Raw genomic sequence first — 22,214 nt, 5'->3', positions numbered from 1 at the left:
CGGCGTATAACACGCACCGCAAGTGTAGGAGGGAATTTTAGGGAAAAAAACTTTTAGGAGTGAAATTTAAGGAAAAAAACTTACATTTAAATGCCCATCAATGCAGCCTTATCATTGTCCATCTGCAGCCTTGTCTATCATTGCATCTGCAGCCTTGCTAGTCTATTTGCAGCATTTAAAATTGGCGCCGATCTCTGCTGAATGAGCGGAGAGGGGCGAGCGGAGCCGAGATACACAAAGCCCTGTGTACTTTGGCTAGATTCGGCTCTGCTCACAGTCCCGCCCATCTCCACTGATTGTGAGAGGAGAGGAGCGAGCGCCGCCAACATTCAGAAAGCGGAGTGTACTCGGCTAGATTCGGCTCTGCTCACAGTCAGGGGTGGGACTTCAAGTGGAGCCGAGTCTAGCCGAAGTACACTCGGCTTTCTGTATTTCGGTGACACTCGCTCCTCTTGCAATCAGTGAAGGTGGGCGGGACTGCGAGAGGAGCCTAGTCTAGCCGAAGTACACTCTGCTTTGTGTATCTTAGCTCCCGCTTGCTCCTTTCCTCACAATCAGCGGGGATCGGCGTATAACACGCACCCACGATTTCCCCCTGATTTTAAGGGGAAAGAGGTGCGTGTTATACGCCGATAAATATGGTATATACAGTGCCTTAAAAGGTATTCATACCCCTTGAATTTCTCTACATTTTGTCATGTTACAACCAAAAATGTAAATGTATTTTATTGGGATTTTATGTGATAGACCAACACAACGTGGCACATAATTGTGAAGTGGAAGGAAAATAATAAATGGTTTTCAACATTTTTTTACAAATAAATATGTGAAAAATGTGGTGTACATTTATATTCAGACCCCCCGAGTCAATACTTTGTAGAACCACCTTTCACTGCAATTACAGCTGCAAGTCTTTTGGGGGATGTCTCTACCAGCTTTGCACATCTAGAGAGTATGTGAAGTGGTATACCCCGGTAAAGTGCAAAAAAATACTTAAAACAACAGCGACAAACCATATGATATAATCAAAGTAAACATAAATAAAAAGACAAAATAATCGTGCTTGATCAATAATAAACTGCAAATGTACCATAGAGTAGTGACCTTTCTTTTGGTTGTATTTGATCACCTCTGCGGTTTTTATTTTTTGCGCTATAAACAAAAATAGAGTGACAATTTTGAAAAAAATTCAATATTTTTTACTTTTTGCTATAATAAATATCCCCAAAAAATATATAAAAAAACATTTTTTTCCTCATTTTAGGCCGATACGTGTTCTTCTACATATTTTTGGTAAAAAAAAATCGCAATTATTAATATTCGTGATCATTGATGATGGATTATTGTGCAAAAGTTATAGCGTTTACAAAATAGGGGATAGTTTTATAGCATTTTTATTAATATTATTTTTTTACTAGTAATGGCGGCGATCAGCGATTTTTATTGTGACTGCGACATTATGGCGGACACATCGGACATTTTTGACACATTTTTGGGACCATTGTCATTTATACAGCAATCAGTGCTATTTAAATGCACTGATTCCTGTGTAAATGACACTGGCAGTGAAGGGGTTAACCACTAGGGGGTGGGGAGGGGTTAAGTGTGTGTGTTTTTTAACTGTAGGGGGCGTGGCTTAGCGTCTGACGTCACTGATCCTCTTTCCCTATAACAGGGAACAGACGATCAGTGACAGGCTCAGTAGGAAGCACGGGGAGAGGTTTGTTTACACAGACCTCTCCTCGTTCTTCAGCTCTGTGACCCGATCGCGGGACACCAGCAGCGATTGGGTCCGCTGGTCCCATGGCCTCAGTCACGGAGCTCAGGACCGGGTCGGCGGCGCCTGCTACCGACCCACTGCTGGGCATTTAAAGAGCAACGTACAGGTATGTGCTTGTGCCCAGCCGTGCCATTCTGCCGGCGTATATGTGCAGGAGGCGGTCCTTAAGCGGTTAATAAAAGCCAAAAAGGTGGGTACTCACAAAGGCTTAACCACTTGGGTACCGCGCTATTGCAAAATGACGGCAATAGCGCGGACCCACATTTCCGGGACTACGTCTATTGACGTCATCCCGGATACGAGCGGCCTGCGCGCCCCCTGAGGGGCGCGCGCGGCGCGCTCTGTGATCGGCGAGTCCGTGAGACTCGCCTGATCACCGATCCGTGTAAGGGGTCGATCCCGACCCCTTATCACGTGATCAGCTGTCAGCCAATGACAGCTGATCATGTGATAAAACGGAGCCGGTAATCGGCTAGTATTCCTCCTCGCGCTGACAGCGCGAGGAGAAAAAAAAAAAGCCGATCGCCGGCGGCCGTGTTCGGGACATCAGTCCCGATCACGGCCAACAATTTAAACGGACACCTGCCCCCTGCCAGTGCCCACCTGCCACCCGCAGTGCCATCCTGAAATAAAGTAAGTGCCCCCCTGTCAGTGCCACCCAGCAGTGCCCATAGTGCCCACAGTGCCACCCAGCAGTGCCCACAGTGCCACCCAGCAGTGCCCACAGTGCCACCCACAGTGCCACCCAGCAGTGCCACCCACAGTGCCACCCAAAATCTGCCTCAAAGGTGCTGCACCCCAGTGCCGCCCATCAGTGCCCAGCAGTGCCGCCCATCAGTGCCCAGCAGTGCCGCCCATCAGTGCCCAGCAGTGCCACCTATCAGAGCCACCTATCAGTGCCACCTATCAGTGCCCATCAGTCCCATCTATCTGTGGTACCTATCAGTGCCCATCCGTGCCACTTATCCGTGCCACCCATCCGTGCCATCTTATCTGTGCCCATCTTTGCCCATCAGTGCCGCCTTATCTGTGCCCATCGGTGCCGCCTTATCTGTGCCTATTAGTGCCGCCTTAACTATGCCTATCAGTGCCCACCAGTGCAGCCTATCAGTGCCCACCAATGCAGCCCATCAGTGCCCACCAATGCAGCCCATCAGTGCCCACCAATGCAGCCTATCAGTGCCGCCTAATCAGCGCACTTCAATGAAGGAGAAAAATGACCCGTTTGCAAAATTTTATAACAAACTATTAAAACATGATTTTTTTTTTTTTTGCATCTTTTTTTGTTTGTTTAGCAAAAAATAAAACTCCGAGCTGTAACTAAATACCACCAAAAGAAAGCTCTATTTGTGGGAAAAAAATGATAAAAATTTCATTTGGGTACAGTGTTGTATGCCCGCGCAATTGTCATTCAAAGTGCATCAGCGCTGAAAGCTGAAAATTGGTCTGGGACTGAGGGGGGTTTAAGTGCCCAGTAAGCAAGTGGTTAAACAATTCCAAACATAGTACAGATAAGTATGCTGGCAAACAGAATTCAAATCACCCGCACTTCTGGGGTCATGTGGGGCGTAATGACGTCAGCTCGTAGCTCCTCCCCATCTAGAGAGTGAAATTTTTGCCCATTCTTAGCAAAATAGCTCAAGCTCTGTCAGATTGGATGGAGAGTGTCTGTGAACAGCAATTTTCAAGTCTTGCCACTGATTCTCAATTGGATTTAAGTCTGGACTTGGACTGAGCCATTCTAACACATGAATATGCTTTGATCTAAACCATTCCATTGTAGCTCTGGCTGTATGTTTAGGGTCGTTGTCCTGCTGGAAGGTAAACCTCCACCCCAGTCTTAAGTCTTTTGCAGACTATAACAGGTTTTCTTCTAAGGTTGCCCTGTATTTGGCTCCATCCATCTTCCCATCAACTCTGACCAGCTTCCCTGTCCCTGCTGAAGAAAATCCTCCCCACAATGGTGGGTATGGTGTGTTCAGGGTGATGTGCAGTGTTAGTTTTCCGACACATATAGCATTTTGCTTTTAGGCCAAAAAGTTCAAATTTGGTCTCATCTGACCAGAGCAACTTCTTCCACGTGTTTGCTGTGTTCCCCACATGGCTTTCTGTAAACAGGACTTATGGCATTCTTTCAACAATGGCTTTCTTCTTGCCACTTCTTGCCCATAAAGGCCAGATTTGCAGAGTGCCCAACTAATAATTGTCCTGTGGACAGATTCTCCCACATGAGCTGTGGATCTCTGCAGCTCCTCCAGAGTTACCATGGGCCTCTAAGCTGCTTCTCTGATTAATGCTCTTCTTGCCCGGCCTGTCAGTTTAGGTGGACGGCCATGTCTTGGTAGGTTTGCAGTTGTGCCATACTCTTTCCATTTTTGGATGATGGATTGAACAGTACTCTGTGAGATGTTCAAGAGTCATGCATTTGCTATGGGTAACCAAATAGTGCAAGGTACATTGCAGCCAGTCGTGAGGCATGGAAGCTGGTGTAGGCGACGTGTCCTCCTGCTTTTCCTGCTGAGTATGCCTTCCATAGTGGCTTTAATTCACACCTCACATGTGCATTACTGACCCTAGTTCTCTTATACACTCCAGGAACCATCATGCACCCCTTTGAATGACTTCAGACCAGACTGAAATAGTTGATGCAACTTTACTTGTACATTTGGCGATACAGTTCATCATGAACAATTTTAATAGAACATCCCCTAACTATCTCAACTATGCTGCCCAGGCATACCTCAACAAGGTGATAGTCCATTTTTGGCATCCTCCAAAGCTCCGAACTTCTGGTGCCTTCTGACGGACTGCAAGGCACAACTGTCTTCTCTGTTGGTGTTCTGTAGCAATCACGGCAGCTTCCTGAGTGGGCTGAAGCTCTAGAACCCAGCCTTCCCCCTTATTTATATCATGGGGCGGATCAGCTGGGTCCAAAAAACCTGGGAAGAGAGGTGCAAAACATTAACCCCTTCCCCAGCCTGGGTCAGCCAACTACCTAAACTAACATTTTGTAGGCAAGCTATCTACATGTGTGTTGCTGGACTTCTCCCCCACTTTCTGTTGGTACAATGTCAGCAGACCAGGAAGCAAGAGTAAAGCTCTTTAACGAAGCCCCAGATAACAGTAAAAACCTGAGAGAGATAATAACCCTCTTCAAACTTTATCTAAAAATAAGGCCATCCATACTCATAGCAAATTCCTTTCCCTGCAACCACGGGTTGCAGAAAAGAAATTTGCTTGATTCCCCCATAAACACAGTGTGTGTGCGGGGATCCCTCCTGCCAGGCAATTATCTTCCCCTGGTGGGGATGGCTTTCCCTGCTCTCCTAGCAGCTACAGCATCTGCTACCGGTACTCGCAAGAGAATCCAGCAGGCTGGTTGTACCCTCTTCCTTTCAGACCAGATCTCCTGTTGCAGGGAACATCTCTTCGTCCATGCCCATCCCATGTACATCTGATGGCTTGGTTCTTGAGAGGGGAAGGTTGGAAGCACTAGGATGTCCGAGTACAGCTATTGCCACTCTACTGAATGCGAGAAGGCCAGGTACCAACAAGGTTTACCAAAGAATTTGGTCAAAGTTTGCGGACTATGTTTCTACCACTGACAGTTCCTGTAATGATCCAAAGATACAGGATATTCTGGGCTTTTTACAAACAGGCCTGGATCTGTCCTTATCAGTAAGTTCCTTACAAGTACAGGTTTCTGCAATCTCTGCCTTCACAGGTATATCCTGGGCCAGACATCCTCTTACCAGGCAGTTCTTTAGAGGAGCAATAAGACTTAGGCCTCAAAGAAAATCAAGGTTATCTAAGTGGGATCTTCCTTTTGTCCTGCATTTCTTCTCAGAAAAAGATATACAAAATATGGATCAGTCATCTCTTAAAGATCTTTCTCTAAAAACTGTCTTCCTTGTAGCCTAAGAGGGTTTCCGAGATCAGTTTTCTGGGATCCAAGGAACCATTCCTCACTTTCTTGCCTGATCGAGTGGTATTGATTCCTATGCTAAGATTAAATCCTAAGGTATCATCTGTATTTCATGAGAATCAAGAAATTGTTCTTCCAACTTTCCGGATAGCTGAAGATTCTAATATTCATGCTTTAGATGTTGAAGAAGTTTTAAAACAGTATTTAGAAGCCACAACTGCTTTTCGACAATCTGATCATTTGTTTGTTTATTTTCATGGAAAGAACAAAGGATTGCGTGCTTCTTCCAGAACCATTGCAGCTTGGATTGTCCAGGCCATCTAAGGGGCTTATAAGGCTAAGGGTTTGGCTCCTCTGGACGCAGTGACTGCCCATTCTACTAGGAGCGTTTCTACGTCGTGGGCGGCTTACCCTCATGCATCCCCGAAAGTGATTATTAAAGCGGCCTCATGGTCATCAACTAACACATTTATGACGCACTATTGCATAGAACCGGCTTCTTTGTCTTCGGTCAAATTTGGTTTGCATATCTTATCTGTTGACGGTGCCAATTAAACCTTTTTTTTCTTTAACCACTTTCAGACCGGACCAATTTGCTGGTCAAAGACCAGACCACTTTTTGCGATTCGGCACTGCGTCGCTTTAACTGACAATTGCGCGGTCGTGCGACGTGGCTCCCAAACAAAATTAACGTCCTTTTTTTCCCACAAATTTTATTTTTTGCGCTATAAACAAAAATAGAGCGATAATTTTGAAAAAAACGCATTATTTTTTACTTTTTGTAATAATAAATATCCCCCAAAAATATATAAAAAAACATTTTTTTCCCTCAGTTTAGGCCGATACGTATTCTTCTACATATTTTTGGTAAAAAAAATCGCAATAAGCGATTATTGATTGGTTTGCGCAAAAGTTATAGCGTTTACAAAATAGGGATAGTTTTATAGCATTTTTATTAATAATTTTTTATTATTTTTTTTTTTACTAGTAATGGCGGCGATCTGCGATTTTTATTGTGACTGCGACATTGTGGGGGACCCATCGGACATTTTTGACACATTTTTGGGACCATTGTCATTTATACAGTAATCACTGCTATATAAATGCAGTGATTCCTGTGTAAATGACACTGGCAGTGAAAGGGTTAACCAGTGGGTGGCAGTGTAGGGGTTAAGTGTTCCTAGGGGTGTGTTACTAACTGTGGGGGGGTTGGGCTTTCATTTAGTGTACACTGATCTCTGCTCCAATCACATGGAGCAGAGATCAGCGTCACTAGTTGCTAGGCAGAATGGAAAAATGTTGTTTATACAGCATTTCCTCCATTCGGCCGCTCCGTGAGACGATCGCGGGGATGCCCGCGGCGATCGAGTCCGCGGGTCCCGCGACCGGACTCACGGGGGTCCCGACCAGCGCGGGAGCGCGCCGCCAGCAGCGCGCTCCCGATGGCACGGCGGCAACGAATATTGGACGTACATGTACGCCAATATGCCTGCCCGTGCCATTCTGTCGACGTACATCGTCGTGCGCTGGTCGGGAAGTGGTTAAACAGCAACTTCCCACCCGGGTGTGTATGGCTAGTTATTTCCCATACGTAGGCTGCCATGGAGTCTGTCAGGAAAACTGAAAATTTATATCAAATACTTACCGTAATTTTCCTTTCCTGATGATGGCAGCAGGAATTCCCTCCCATTTGCTGGAGTAGGCTAAGTTACGGAACACGGTCTCTGAATAGAAGCAAAGATTTATGGAAGTTGGGTCCTATGAGGTATGAGAGGTGGGATTAACCCATACATAGGCTGCCATGGAGTCCATCAGGAAAATAAAATTTTGGTAAGTATTTGATAGAAATTTTACGATTTCTCTGCAGCAAATGTTGTGTGAGTACAAAGACTGGGACATACATGGGCTGGGCACACTTTATTAAGCCATACACAATTTTCAAGCAGTTCTAAAGTGATCTAAAAGAAAAATACAAAACAAACATGTCATACTTACCTGTTCTTCATAAAGGTTTTGCAATAAACAGCCCCAATCCTCCTCTTCTGGGGTCTCATGCCACGCTCCTGGCCCCTCTTCTTCTCCGACTGCCCCCTCAGCAAGCTACTTACTATGGGGGCACTCATGTGGGCTTGATCACAAGCCGGGCTGTGTGCATCCAATGACACACAGCATGGTTTGGCCCTGCCCCCTGCGCCCTCCTCACAGGGTTTGACAGTGGCAGAAGCCCCTGTTAGGTTTTTATTGCTGTCTGTGCCGTTAGAGAAATTCCCCCTCTACTGTCCTGTTTACTGTTATGGGACACTGACAGGGCCTATAACTCTCCCTTACAACAAAGAGAAAAGGAGACAGGGCCTATAACCATCCCTTACTCTATTCACGTTTAAAAAAAAAAGTTTTGCCTTTAGTTCTAACTAGCAAAACTTTTTATTTAGATTTGTATAGAATGGTAAGGGGTTAGAACTATTGTTAGGTTTTTATTGTCCCCATTAGGGAGATTCACCCTCTCTGTGTGTCATGATTAGGGATGAGCCGAAAAACCCCGGGCACCAGAACCTGCGAACAGACCGAAAGTTCGCACGAACGTTAGAACCCTATTAATTACAATGGACGCGAACGTTTGAAATCTAAAGTGCTAATTTTAATGGCCAATATGCATGTTATTGTCCTAAAAAGGGTTTGGGGACCCGGGACCTGCCCCAGGGGACATGTATCAATGCAAAAAGAAGTTTTAAAAACTGACATTTTTTCTGGAGCAGTCATTTTAATGATGCATAAAGTGAAAAAAAAAGTGAAATATTACTTTAAATATCGTGCCTGGGCGGTGTCTAAAGTATGTCTGTGAAGTGGCATGTGTTTCCCATGTTTAGAACAGTCCCTGCACAAAATGACATTTGTAAAGTAAAAAAAGGTATTTAAAACTGCTTGCGGCTATTAAAGCATTAATTAAGTAATTATTAAGTAATGTCTTGTCCTGGCAATATGGAGGAAAATCTTTGAGAAAAATGGCATGGCTACCCCATCACCCCCCTACCGCAGCCCATTACCAGCCCCTTTCGGTCTTGTATGGATATTAAGGGGAACCCCGCACCCAAAATATGTTATGTTAATGTTAGGCAGATGCCTGTGTTGCACAAATGAACTACACAACACCAGCAACGAGGGGGTAGATTCAGGTGTATGCTGTGCAGGAGGCACACTATACTGACTGAATATTAGGCAGATGCCTGTGTTGCACAAATCAACTACACAACACCAGCAACGAGGGGGGGGGGGGGGGGTAGATTCAGGTGTATGCTGTGCAGGAGACACACTACACCCACTGTAACAGCGCTAGGTTAGGAAGCAAAGCAAAGCTGACACTGTCCCTGCCTATCCTTCTCTCTCCCTGAACACTACACTCACTGTAACAGTGCTATCTAAAGAAGTAAAGCACAGCTGATACTGTCCCTGCCTATCCTTCTCTCTATGAATGGCGCAACACACTACACAAGGCCGCCACGCTGGCGGCCTTATATAGTGTGGGGCGTGTACTAAACCCCCCGAGCTATAATTGGCCACAGGCATCCAACCTGTGGCCAATTATGACTCTCCTCGCTGCGCTGTGATTGGCCAAGCATGTGGGGTCACAGTGCATGCTTGGCCAATCATCAGCCAGCAATGCACTGCGACTGGCGCAGTGCATTGTGGGCCATTCGTATCACACAAATTTGATGCGAACGGCCCACAAAATTCTGTTTTCGACGAACGGACGAACGGCCGATGTTCGATTCGAACACCGGGCTCATCCCTAGTCATGATCATAGGTGTGTGCAGCCTATTGCATTAGGGTGTGCACCCTAAAGCCCTCGTGCACACAAAAGGATTTTCAGCCAGGAATTGTGTGATGACAGACAGTTTGCCTAAAATCCGACTGTTAGTACGCTCCATCAGACGATGTCCAATTTTCAGCCAACAAATGTTGGATGGCAGGCTAGTAAATTCTCGGTGGTCTGTTGTCAGATTTTTGTATTGTGCGTATGCAAGTCTGTCACACAAAAGTCCAAAGTACAAACACGCATGCTCGGAATCAATGATCAAACACGAAATTAGCTGAAATTCCACGTAGTGCGTCTAGTACGTCACTACGTTCGTGTTTGTTGGCTGACAATTGTGTGCCGTTAGTATGCAAGACAAAATCCAGGCACACACCCTTTGGACAAAAGTCTGATGCTTTATCTGTCAACAATCCGATCATATGTACGAGGCTTAAGGCTCAAAACACACATACACGTGTGTCTATATATATATATATATATATATATATATATATATATATATATATATATATATATATATATGGCCCCTCGGCACACTGATCTCCCTGCTGGCACAGAGAAAAGCATAAGCTCTTTTCTTTTGGAAGTGTTGGTAAAAGGGAAATCTTTCCCATTTTCCCGGCGGCACACAGAGTGATAATGCTAATGAGCATGGGGTGATCAGAGTGTGCCCAGGCACACTCGGCACACCCTGTACGCACTCCTATGTGTCATGATCACAGGAATGAAAGTGAGGGGAGTTGCCACCAGAGCAGGAATAGAGGGGAAATCTTTTAATAAGGACACTTGTTAGCATGACAAGTATCTACAAGGTCCCTCGCAATAAAAATATATTCTCTCACTTCCAATTGAATCTACATCTCTCCTAAATGAGACACCAATGCCAAGACTACAATACTGACAGGGGTTCTACCCCTCCATCTGCTCTATGCAGAATGGTATAAACATTTAGCTATAATTTGTGTATTTCTAATACATAATATTTGCCGTTGCACTTGAAACTAATCAAAAACATTCTGACAAATCTCAACGCACGTTACTAAAATTTCCATCCACATTTTTGTTTATTACAAAGGACTGGCTGGTTCTCGCTATAAAAAATTCCAGTTGTGCTAATAAAGTTTTGTCAAACATTTTAAAAAGCATGTACACATCGGTCAATTACCCAGGAAGACGCTGTCTTCTCTGGTGGAGCCATGTTGTGGGCGATATCTGCTATTCCCGTCATATATTTTAGCTTCAAGAAAATGGCCGGCACTCTGTGAACGGAACCCTCTCCTCTGGAGACACTTTGTTGCGCTGTCATCTTTCACAAAGTATGTAGCTAATGGGAAATGAATGGAAGTTTGTTGTTAGAGGGGAATGTCTTTTACCTGCCGAGGGCGCCGAGGACCTGGTGAATGCGGGCGGTGTGCCGACTTGTACCCATGGAGGGGGTGAGGTGGGCATTCCCCTGTGCTCGGTGGGTACCGGGCCGGGAAGATTGGCTGCTCTGTACTCGATGTGTTCAGCCTGAGGAGAGGAGGAGGATCGGGCAGTTCATGTTCACCCGGGACGCCAAGGCTGCCATGGTATACCTAGAGATGAGATCATGGAGTGTATAGTAAAGGGAATATTGGACTTTATATATTGTGTTGTATATTATTATATGGTATATTGATATATTAAATGGTTAATTTTTTCTATATTTATAGATTATATTATATACTTAGATTATTTCATATACTGTATATTATGTGTTTTATTTATATAATATATTACATTGTGATTTATATTCTTAAATGATATAATATATAATGATTTATAATACATTATATTTGTATACTTCTATATTATATAAGGTATTTTATTGTATTATCTCTAAATTATACAATATATTATATGGTTTATATATTACATTATGTGATATATATTATATTTTATATTCATAGATTTATATGATATATTTATATGGTATATTCTATTGCATATTTATATATTATGTGGTAAACTTACAGTGAGGGGAAAAAGTATTTGATCCCGTACGTTAGGTTTATTTAACCACTTGCCTACTGGGCACTTAAAGTGGTTGTAAACCCCTTACAAACCACTTTGACCTACAGGTAAGCCTAGATTAAGGTTTACCTGTAGGTCCAAGAAATATCTCCTAAACCTATATGGTTTAGGAGATATTTGCCCGAAAACAGGCATCGCTGTCTACGGCGCATGCACCGTAGACAGCTGCGTGCAGGCGCACTGAGCGCGGCATTCTCACGGCTTCGCCGAATGACAGCGGCGGAGCTGCGAGACCCCACCAAGAAGATGGATGCGGCGGACTACAGGGGACAGCGGCGACTTCGCTGGCTCCTGTGTCAGGTAAGTGACACATAATGGACTACTATGCGATGCATAGTAGTCCATTATGCTTTGCCTTTGCAGGGAATGAAAGAGGAAGTAAACCCATCAGGGTTTACTACCTCTTTAAACACCCCTCCTGCCCAGACCAATTTTCAGCTTTCGGTGCTCTCACACTTTGAATGACAATTACTCAGTCATGTAACACTGTACCCAACAATTTTTTCCCCACTAATAGAGCTTTCTTTTGGTTGTATTTGATCGCCTCTGGGTTTTTTATTTTTTGCACTATAAATTACAAAAAGACTGAAAATTTTGGGAAAAAAAACACATTTTTCTTTGTTTCTTCGATAACATTTTACAAATTATAAATTTTTCTTCATAAATTTTGGCCGCAATTTATACTGCTACATATCTTTGGTACAAATAACCCAAATCAGTGGATATTATTTGGTCTTTGTGAAAGTTAGAGAGTCTACAAGCTGTGGTGCGAATCATACAAACTTGATCACATCTGATGTACTGGTGGCCGATCTCATTTCTTGTGACCCGAACAAGCCAGGAAAGTACAAATACCCCCCAAATGACCCCTTTTTTGAAAGTAGACATTCCAAGCTATTTAGTAAGAGGCATGGTGAGTTTTTTGATGTTTTAATTTTTCCCACAATTCTTTACAAAATGAAGATTTTTATTTTATTTTATTTTTTCCCACAAAATTGTCATTGTAATAGGTTATTTCTCTCACATGGCATGTGTATACCACAAATAACGCCCCACAATACATTCTGCTACTCCTCCTGAGTATTACAATACCACATGTGTGGGACTTTTCCACAGCCTGGCCACATAGAGAGGCCCAACATGCAGGGAGCGCCATCACGTGTTCTAGGAGCATAAATTACACATCTAACTTGTTGACTACCTATTACACTTTTGAAGACCCTGGAGCACCGGGACAATGACACATGACACTGATGTGGCACTAATATGTGGCACTGATGACTGATGGCACTTATACGTGACACTGATGGCACTAATACGTGGCACTGATGACATGTGACACTGATGACAGATGGCACTGATACCTGGCATTGATGACACATGACACTGATAACAGATGACAGGTGGCACTGATGACAGGTGGCACTGATGACAGGTGGCACTGATGACAGGTGGCACTGATGACAGATGGCACTAATATGTGGCACTGATGACAAGTGACACTGATATGGCACTGATGACATTTGCCACTGATGTGGCACTGGGGACAGGTGGCACTGATGACAGGTGGCACTGGGGACAGATGGCACTGACAAGTGGTACTTTGGGCAGATGGCACTGACAGGTGGCACTGGGGGCAGATGGGCACTTTATTTTTATTTATTTTTTCTCCTACTAACCGCTGCATCTCTGACTAAGCGGTTCATCTCTCCCTCCTCACATGCTGTCTCTGTGTGAGGAGGGAGAGCCAGTGATGAGAGATGATCTCATATGTTTACATATGAGATCATCTCTCATTGGACAAGCCGATCGCGCTGTAAATGGCCGCTGTTATGGGCCATTTACAGTGATCTGTGAAGCACAGATCTTCCTCGATGAGCGCTCGCGGGAGTGCGCACTGCAGAAGTAAACAGGAGGTCGTCCAGGGACGCCCTCCGGGCAGTTAGCATCCACGCTGTAGCCGTCTCTTGGCTATCGCACGGGCGCAAAGTAGTTAAACAGTGAGAGACAGAATAACAACAAAAATATCTAGAAAAACACATTTCAAAAAAGTTATAAATTGATTTGCATTTTAATGAGTGAAATAAATATTTGATCCCCTCTCAATCAGCAAGATTTCTATCTCCCATGTGTCTTCTATACAGGTAACAAACTGAGATTAGGGGCTGTCCACAAGCAATCAGATTCCAATCTCGCCACCATGGCTAATACCAAAGAGCTGTCCAAGGATGTCGGGGACAAGATTGTAGACCATTCCAGCCTTGTGTTGGTCTACAAAGACCACCACCAAGCAGCTTGGTGAGAGGGTGATAAAGTTGTTGCGATTATTAGCAAATGGAAGAGACATAAAATAACTGTCAATCTCCTTCAGTCTGGGGCTCTATGCAAGATCTCATCTTGTGGAGTTTCAGTGATCATGAGAACAGTGCCCGGAGTCAGTCTAGAGCTACACGGGAGAATTTTGTCAATGATCTTAAGGCAGCTGAGAAAACAATTGGTAACATACTGCGTTCTGAAGGACTGAAATCCAGCACATGTACAGGCCTATCTGAAGTTTACTAATGAACATCTGAATGATTCAGAGGAGAACTGGATGAAGGTCTTGTGATCAGATGAGACCAAAATCAAACTCTTTGGTATCAACTCAACTCTCTGTGTTTGGAGGAGGAGGAATGCTGCCTATGACCCCAAGAAAACCATCCCCACCGTCAAACGAAATATTATGCTTTGGGGGGGTTTTCTGCTAAGGGGACAGGACAACTTCACTGCATCAAAAGGGACGAAGGATGGAGCCATGTACCATCAAATCTTGGGCGAGAATCTTCTTCCCTCAGCCAGGGCATTGAAACTTGATCGTGGATGGGTATTCCAGCATGACAATGACCCAAAAAACATGACCAACGCAACAAAGAAGTGGCTCAAGAAGAAGCACATTAAGGTCTTGGAGTGACCTAACCAGTCCCCAGACTTTAATCCCATTGAAAATATGTGGAGGGAGTTGAAGGTTCGATTTTCCAAATGTCAGCCTCAAAACCTTAATGACTTGGAGAGGATCTGCAGAGGTGTGGGACAAAATCCCTCCTGAGATGGGTGCAAACCTGGTGGCCAACTATAAGAAACGTCTGATCTCTGTGATTGCCAACAAGGGTTTTGCCACCAAGTACTAAGTCATGTTTATTGAGGGGTCAAATACTTATTTCACTCATTAAAATGCAAATCAATTTATAACTTTTTTTTTAAATGCGTTTTTCTCGATATTTGTGGTGTAATTCGGTCTCCCACGGTTAAAATAAACCTATCAATACATTTATAGATTAATAATTTCTTTGTCAGTGGGCAAATATACAAAATCAGCAGGGGATCAAAAAATTGCATTTGAAAGACCGCTGCGCAAATACATTTTGACATGCCCCCCACCCCTGGTGCCGCCCATCATGAAAAGCTAGATCATGCTATAGTGCAGGAGAGCCGCCTCCGCTGCTTGTTTGATCACAGCACCGGGAACATCACAGCTTTCATTTCAATAGCTGTGTTTTCGCAGCCACGCACCATCACATACAGCCCCTCCCCCTTGCCCGGGCACTTTGATAGACAGATCCCCCCAGGATTGGATGGTTGATCTGTCTATCAAAGTGCCCGGACAAGGGGGAGGGTCTGTATGTGATGGCGCACGGCCGGGAACACACAGCTATTGAAATGAAAGCTGTGATGTTCCCGGCGCTGTGATCAAACAGGTGGCGGAGGCGGCTCTCCTCTCTTCCCTTCACAGGCCAGCTGCAATGGGGGACACTGGCTGATATATATAATGATATATATAATAAGGGGACACTCTGGCTGCAATAATAAGGGGACACTCTGGCTGCAATAATAAGGGGACACTTTGGCTGCATCTGACGGGCACTGGTGAGGCTGCATTGATCTCTTGTATCATGTGTGCAGTTTCTGACCATCTCCTGTACCATGCCCTCTGTCTCTGACCATCTCCTGTACCATGTCCCCAGTCTCTGACCATCTCCTGTACCATGTCCTCTGTCTCTGACCATCTCCTGTACCATGTCCCCAGTCTCTGACCATCTCCTGTACCATGTCCTCTGTCTCTGACCATCCCCTGTATAAAAATATTTATTGAAAAATATGTTTCGGTATCGGTGCTGTTTCGGTTTTCGGCCTAGTGTATTTTTCATTTTCGGTATCGGTTTCGACACCAAAAAACCCATTCGGTGCACCCCTATTCTATATTATATGGTATATTTATCTATTTTATATGATATCTTATTGTATGATATATTGAATAATTATATATTATGATATGGTCTTTTATATAAACACAATGTATATTTATATATTGTAAAGTTTGATATTAATATACCATATAAAGTAGGGGTGCAACGGATCAAAAAAAACTCACGGATCGGATCGTTCCTTGGATCAGAGTCACGGATCGGATCATTTTTCAGATCAGCAAATATTAAATTTAATTAGCAAAAACCTGTGAAAATTCCACCACCATATAGTCCCCACTGTAATATCCACAATCTCCCCCACTGTAATATTGGCTGAGTATGGCTGGGCACGGCAGGGTATTGCAGGGTATTGCTAGAGTATTGGGGTATTGCTAGAGTATTGGGGTATTGCAGAGAATTGGCAGGGTATTGCTGGGTACTGCAGGGTATGGAGGGATGGCTGCTTCAATCTCAGGATCTCTCCCCTCCACTGTACAGGTTAGTACAGAGGCCGAGACCGCGGAGTGCGGCATGTGCCGAACCGAGCGGGGTGACGATCCGTTGCACCCCTAATATAAAAAATACAATAAGTTATACCATATTATATAATATGGTATAATTTATTGTATTTTTATATATTTTATATATTAGTTATAGGGTATATTTATCTATTATATGTTGTATTATGTGGTACATTATAAACTATAAATACATTATTCAGGGTGGGTTTTATTTACATCAACTCGATTTTAAACCATCATTTTTAAAGAGCGACTATCATTTCTGTCCCACAGCGGCTCCTCCTCTGAGTCGCTGTTGACTCACCGACAGTCCCATTTACTTTAATTAGATGGCTGGTGATGCGGCAGTGACACAACAAGGTGAGGAACGTGGCGGCAGAAGGTGAGTGGATGCCCACTAACAGGCGCCGCCATGATGGATCTGAAATGACAGGTGCTCTTTAAATGTAAGGACTTATTCTTGCTGGTAGTTAGAATATTTAATATTTGCAAACAAAATGAAGGTTTCTTATTTAGAGTAACAAGCTGCCAGGTTAGTAAAACAGAACCGAAATCACAAACGATTCAATCATACAGTTTGTAGTGTACATGGATTTGCAAAACAATGGGATAAAGCAATATTTCTGAACTTTGGTTTATCTCATGGTTACTGTGGCATTGTGTGAATGCATCAATGCAGTGCAAGTTATCTCAGCTTGCAGAGCTTGGATTCATTAAATGAGTTTACCAAAAATGTTATAAATATTGCAGAATATGCAGCCTCATGCTAAATAACTAAACTCCATTTCAATCTGAATAAACTAAATTATTAATGTGTCTTAAATAGAAAACTATCTTTAGATAGAAATAAATTTGATAAAAATCGTATTATTATTATTTTTTTTTTTTTAACTACTTCAATACTGGGCATTATCGCTCCTTCCTGCCCAGGACAATTTTCAGCTTTCAGCGCTGTTGCACTTTGGGTACAGCGTCACATTACCGCTCAATTGTCATTCAAACTAAATTTTATTGTTTTCTTCCCACAAATAGAGCTTTCTTTTGGTGGTATTTGATCATTTCTGGGGTTTTTAACTTTTTTAAAAAATTTTCTAAACAAACTAAAAAAGACCGAATTTTTTTTGAAAAAAAAACAAAACGTTTTTCTTTGTTTCTGTTATAAAATGTTGTTTTCTTCTTCACTGATGGGCACTGATGGGCAGCACTGATGATGAGATATTGACAGATGTTACGGATTGGCACTGTGATGTACACTGGCATTGTGGCGGGCACTGACTTGCAGCTGATGGGCCCGGATTTGCAGCTGTGGTGGGCACCTCTTATGGGGGCTGTGCTGATTATCAGCGCCGACCCCCCTCTGACAGGGAGAGCAGCTCTCCCTGTCAGCGTGAAGGGAGGAAAGCCATTTACTGGCACTTCCTGGTTCGCGCGATGATCAGCTGTGATTGGGCACAGCTGATCTCGTGGTAAGGAGCCTCTGTCAGAGGCACCTTACCACGATCGGAGATGCGGTGTGTCAGACTGACACAGAACCGCTGATAGCAGTGCGCTGGCATGTTATCCTGTTGGACGTCATATGATGCCCAGTCAGGATAATAGAACTACCGCCTGGTCGTCATTCTGCTATAGCTTGGACAGGAAGTGGTTAAATCGTTGATTTTTTTTTTCCCCCGCCCTGATTATATTACCAGAATACATGCTTGAATCACATTTTATTTATTAAATAGATAGTTTAGTGTCACTTTAAAAAGCAGCTTTTGCTGCACTGCTTGCATTCAGTCTGGATCTGTCCCTCCACCACTAGATGTCCAGTGTCCATTGACCCCATCACCCCCCGGGCTGAGAGTATTGTATTGTATGTGGACACCTTTCAGTAGAGTAGTAAGGAGCGCCCCCTACCTCTTACATTCCCTGGCTTGCTATGGGGGCACCCAAGCCAAGCTGCTCCTTTTTGTGTCCATTCACACACAGCTGCGGCCCAGCCCCGCCTCCCTCTCCTTATTGACTCACTCACATTGACAGCAGAGGCAGCCAATGGCACCCCGCTGCTGTCTAAGACAATGAGAAGGGAGAGTCCTGGGCAGACAAGCCCTCTCATGCATCATCTCTGGATCCATATGGGCTCAGTTAAGTATGAGGGGGGCTGAGGCACACAGTTTTTTTTTTTATCTTAATGCATAGAATACATCAAGGTAAAAAAAAAACTTCTGCTTTTACTACCACTTTACTTTATTGATTAGTAAGGTAGCACTGCACTTCTTTTGTTTGTTTTTTTGTTTGCTCAGGCTTCATAAATCTTAGTGTAATTTGCATAAAGCATTACTAAACACACAACAGTAAAATCAGTCAGTACATGCAGTAAAGCATGCTTGTTATACTCATTGTGGAACCTAAGGGGTTAATGTGTAAAACGGCTGTTTGATCCTGTCTTCTCTGATCTCCCCCCTTCTTTCACTGTCCCCAGTCCATCTCCTGATAGTGCAGAGCCTTGTTGGCAGTCTGCACATGCTCAGTTTGGTGTGTATTGGTAGAGGATTTTTTCCTTTTTTTTTCTTGGGAAGGGGCATGTGTTCAGCACGGGGCCAATCAGCACTGTCCAGACAGAGGGTCAGGGGGTCATGCAGCCTCATAGGACAGTCAGAGGAGAATGAAAACTCCTACAAGCTTTAACCAGACGCCAATAGAAGTCACAAAACTGCTATATACTGCTGATGAGAAAAGGTATATAGCTGATTATATTTACTAAAATAAAATGTTCTGTGTATTGTGGGAGACCAGATATAGTGAATGCAGGGTCCTGGGTTTAGTAACACTTTAAAATGTTTATTTACTAGGATTATCAGTGGTAATAATGCAGTATTCCTCCTGATTGAGGTTTTACAGGAAAAATGCAGCATTGCTATTGCTACTTGATGATCCTAGGAAATACACATGATCTACATAGGAATGAAAGTAAGCAGATAAAATGCAACAATACATTGTTACATCTTATTTCTGAATGACACTTCCAGACACTGTTTGCAACTGTCATTTTACACAAAAGCAGCTGCAGCCACTCCTATCATACCGTGCAAGTCCTGACTGTCATTTTGAAAGCAGGGATTTGCTGGCAAAGCGGCCGAGGAGCCCCAGGGAGGGACATGGAGCCCCAGGAAGTGACGAGGAGCCCCATGGAGGGACGAAGAGCCCTGAAGAGTACCAGGGAGGGACAAGGAGCCCCATGGGCCCGCAGGGAGGGACGAGGAGCCCCATGGAGCCCCAGGGTGGGACAAGGAGCCCCATGTAGCCACAGGGAGGGACAGTGAGCCCCAGGGAGGGACAAGGAGCCCCATGGAGCCGCAGGGAGGGACAATAAGCCCCAGGGAGGGACGAGGAGCCCCATGGAGACGCAGGGAGGGACAATAAGCCCCAGGGAGGGACGAGGAGCCCCATGGAGCCGCAGGGAGGGACAATAAGCCCCAGGGAGGGACGAGGAGCCCCATGGAGCCGCAGGGATGGACAGTGAGCCCCGGAGAGGGCCGAGGAGCCCCATGGAGCCGCCGAGAGGGACAAGGAGCAAGGCTCAGGAGATATTCCCCAGGAGTTTTGTTGATGTATTTTCTTTTGTTTTTGTGTTTTTTATACCTCACTAGAGTCCAGCTTGAATATTTTTGATGCGTATCTTATATCGTTTTGGAGCTAATAATCTGTTCTTTTGTAGGCTGGTCGTCTTCTGATAAGAAAGTTAATTGCAGAAAATCTTCACATACCCTGGGACAGGATACACCTGGAAAGAACAGCCAAAGGAAAGCCGTTCCTGGCCAATCACGTCTCTCATGAGAACTATAACTTCAATGTCTCCCACCAAGGAGATTATGCTGTCCTTGCTGCTGAGCCTGAGCTACAGGTTGGAGTTGATATCATGAAGACAGACTTCCCAGGTACAATGGAATTACATAGATTTTATTCTGACAGCTATCAAACGTTTTAATATTGCATAGCTTTAAGCGGAGTATTGCTAATCCGTTGTTAAAGGGTAACTCTACTTTTTATGGGGAAAAAAAATATCAAATAAAGAAGAAATATAGTGTATACAATTGCAGCACAAGTCATATTATAATTGAATGCTATTAAAAATGACCTTTCCTTTTCAATCTGCAGCCGCTGTCATTTTCTAAAAATGCAATACGGTTACCTGTTGGTGTTCTGTACACAGAGTGTGTACTGACCACCCCCCAGAAACATAATTTCCTGCTTGTGTGATTGGCTCACTGATTTTCCCAGAAGTCTGCCTAAAATACAAGTGAGATTTCAGGTAACCCCTGCAACAAAAATGTCATTTTTGGTGAGATACTTTCAATAGGACCACGTCTAAAGGGATGCAGGCCCAGCAGCTTTCCTCATTAGTGCTCTGCAGCAGCACAGCTGGCAGATAATTATGAAACCACTCTCAATAGACTTAGCACAGAAGAACAAACAGGGATTTCTTCATAAAAACAAAAGGTAGGAATCTGCAAAAAAGGTTGTTATAATCCCTGTAATGTATATAGATCACCCAGAGGGGAATGTTTATTTCTCAACAAAAGTGGAGTTACGCTTTAAACACTGATGTCCGTTTGCATTGAATGTGTTTAAAATGGAACTCCACTTACTCCAGGTATTACCTTCTCCTGTTCTGTCCCATACTGAGAAAAGTCACTCCAATTACTTCCTATATCGGACAGGTAAGACCCCTTTCACACGAGCGCGTTTTGCAGACGCTATAGCGTTAGAAATAGCGCCTGCAATCCGCCCTGAAACTGCTGCACCATTGTCTCCAGTGTGAAAGTCAGATGGCTTTTACACCGGAGCGGTGTGCTGGCAGGACGTCAGGAAAAGTCCTGCCAGCAGCTTCTTTGGAGCCGTGAAGGAGCAGTGTGAAATCAATGGTGCAGCGCTTCAATACCGCTGGCAAAAAGCCGCTATTGTGGCATATTGCGGGTGGTTTTAACCCTTTCTCGGTCGCTAGCGGGGGGTAAAAGCGCCCCGCTAGCGGCCGAAATGCGCTGCAAATCCGACAGTAAAACGCTGATAAAAATAGCGGCGTTTTACCGCCGACACTATGGGCACAGCAGTGTGAAAGCTCTGTACCCCAATTTTTTTGTATAATGTGAAAGATGATGTTGCACTGAGTAAATGGATACCTAACATGTCATGCTTTAAAATTGTGTACGCTCGTGGAATGGTGACAAACTACGGTACTTAAAAATCTCCACAGGCGGCTACGGTCTCTATTTCTACTGCATGGTGCAGTGACAACCACTTACCATCGTGGATCCATTTCCATACTGGTCTATCTGCTGCAGGTTGTCCCTCTCTCTCAGACTCTAGATGCCCTTGGGTAAAGGCCCGGGCTAGGGTTTATAACCGCAGGCTTTCATTGGCTGCCCTCTGGTAAGGGCATAACTTATATGGTGTTTAGCACGTGGTGTTGGAAGATTTACATGTATATTAGAATTTCTCAGCACTCACCTTCCAGCAGGAGTACCTATGGATTTTTACTTATTAGGCCACTTACTTGGACTTGATTTGTTCTATCACTGTTTGTATAATATATGTGATTATTATATATATTTTTTTTCACTTTGCAGGAATTTTTAATTCTTACTGTAAGATTCACGTTTATATTTATACTGATTGGTTATCAGTTATTTCACTTTTTTTAGCGCAACTAACATTCTTCTTTTGTCTTTGGTATATGTGTATCTCATATATTAGTTGCTGCTCTTTTTTTAGTTTAATTACGTTTTTAGAGCACGGTATTTCTTCTTTTTATTTATGCATATCTCATACCTGCAATTTCTCCAAAGCAAAGTTAAAGCTGAGTTAAAGCCTCTCAAAAGCCGCAAGTGCTTCAAGCGAGCTTTGTCATAGAGT

The 22,214-nt window shown here is 43.9% G+C and overlaps 1 protein-coding gene across 1 annotated transcript in view; it reads left to right on the top strand.

Moving 5' to 3' along the window:
- Positions 1-10,842: 10,842 nt before the first annotated feature.
- The window catches only part of AASDHPPT (aminoadipate-semialdehyde dehydrogenase-phosphopantetheinyl transferase), a 79,504-nt gene continuing 68,132 nt past the window's right edge, over positions 10,843-22,214 (top strand). The window contains exons 1-2 of the mRNA XM_077484338.1: positions 10,843-11,091; positions 20,020-20,239. Of these exons, the coding sequence (XP_077340464.1) occupies positions 10,921-11,091; positions 20,020-20,239 (391 nt within the window). The 5' untranslated portion in view covers positions 10,843-10,920. The remainder of the gene's footprint in view (positions 11,092-20,019; positions 20,240-22,214) is intronic.

This window comes from Lithobates pipiens, unplaced genomic scaffold, assembly GCF_037356315.1.
Source record: "Lithobates pipiens isolate NorthernLeopardFrog02 unplaced genomic scaffold, aLitPip1_a1.2 Scaffold_16, whole genome shotgun sequence".
NCBI lineage: Eukaryota > Metazoa > Chordata > Amphibia > Anura > Ranidae > Lithobates > Lithobates pipiens.
The sequence above is the reverse complement of the archived record's forward strand: the minus strand, read 5'-3'. Positions and strand labels throughout refer to the sequence as shown.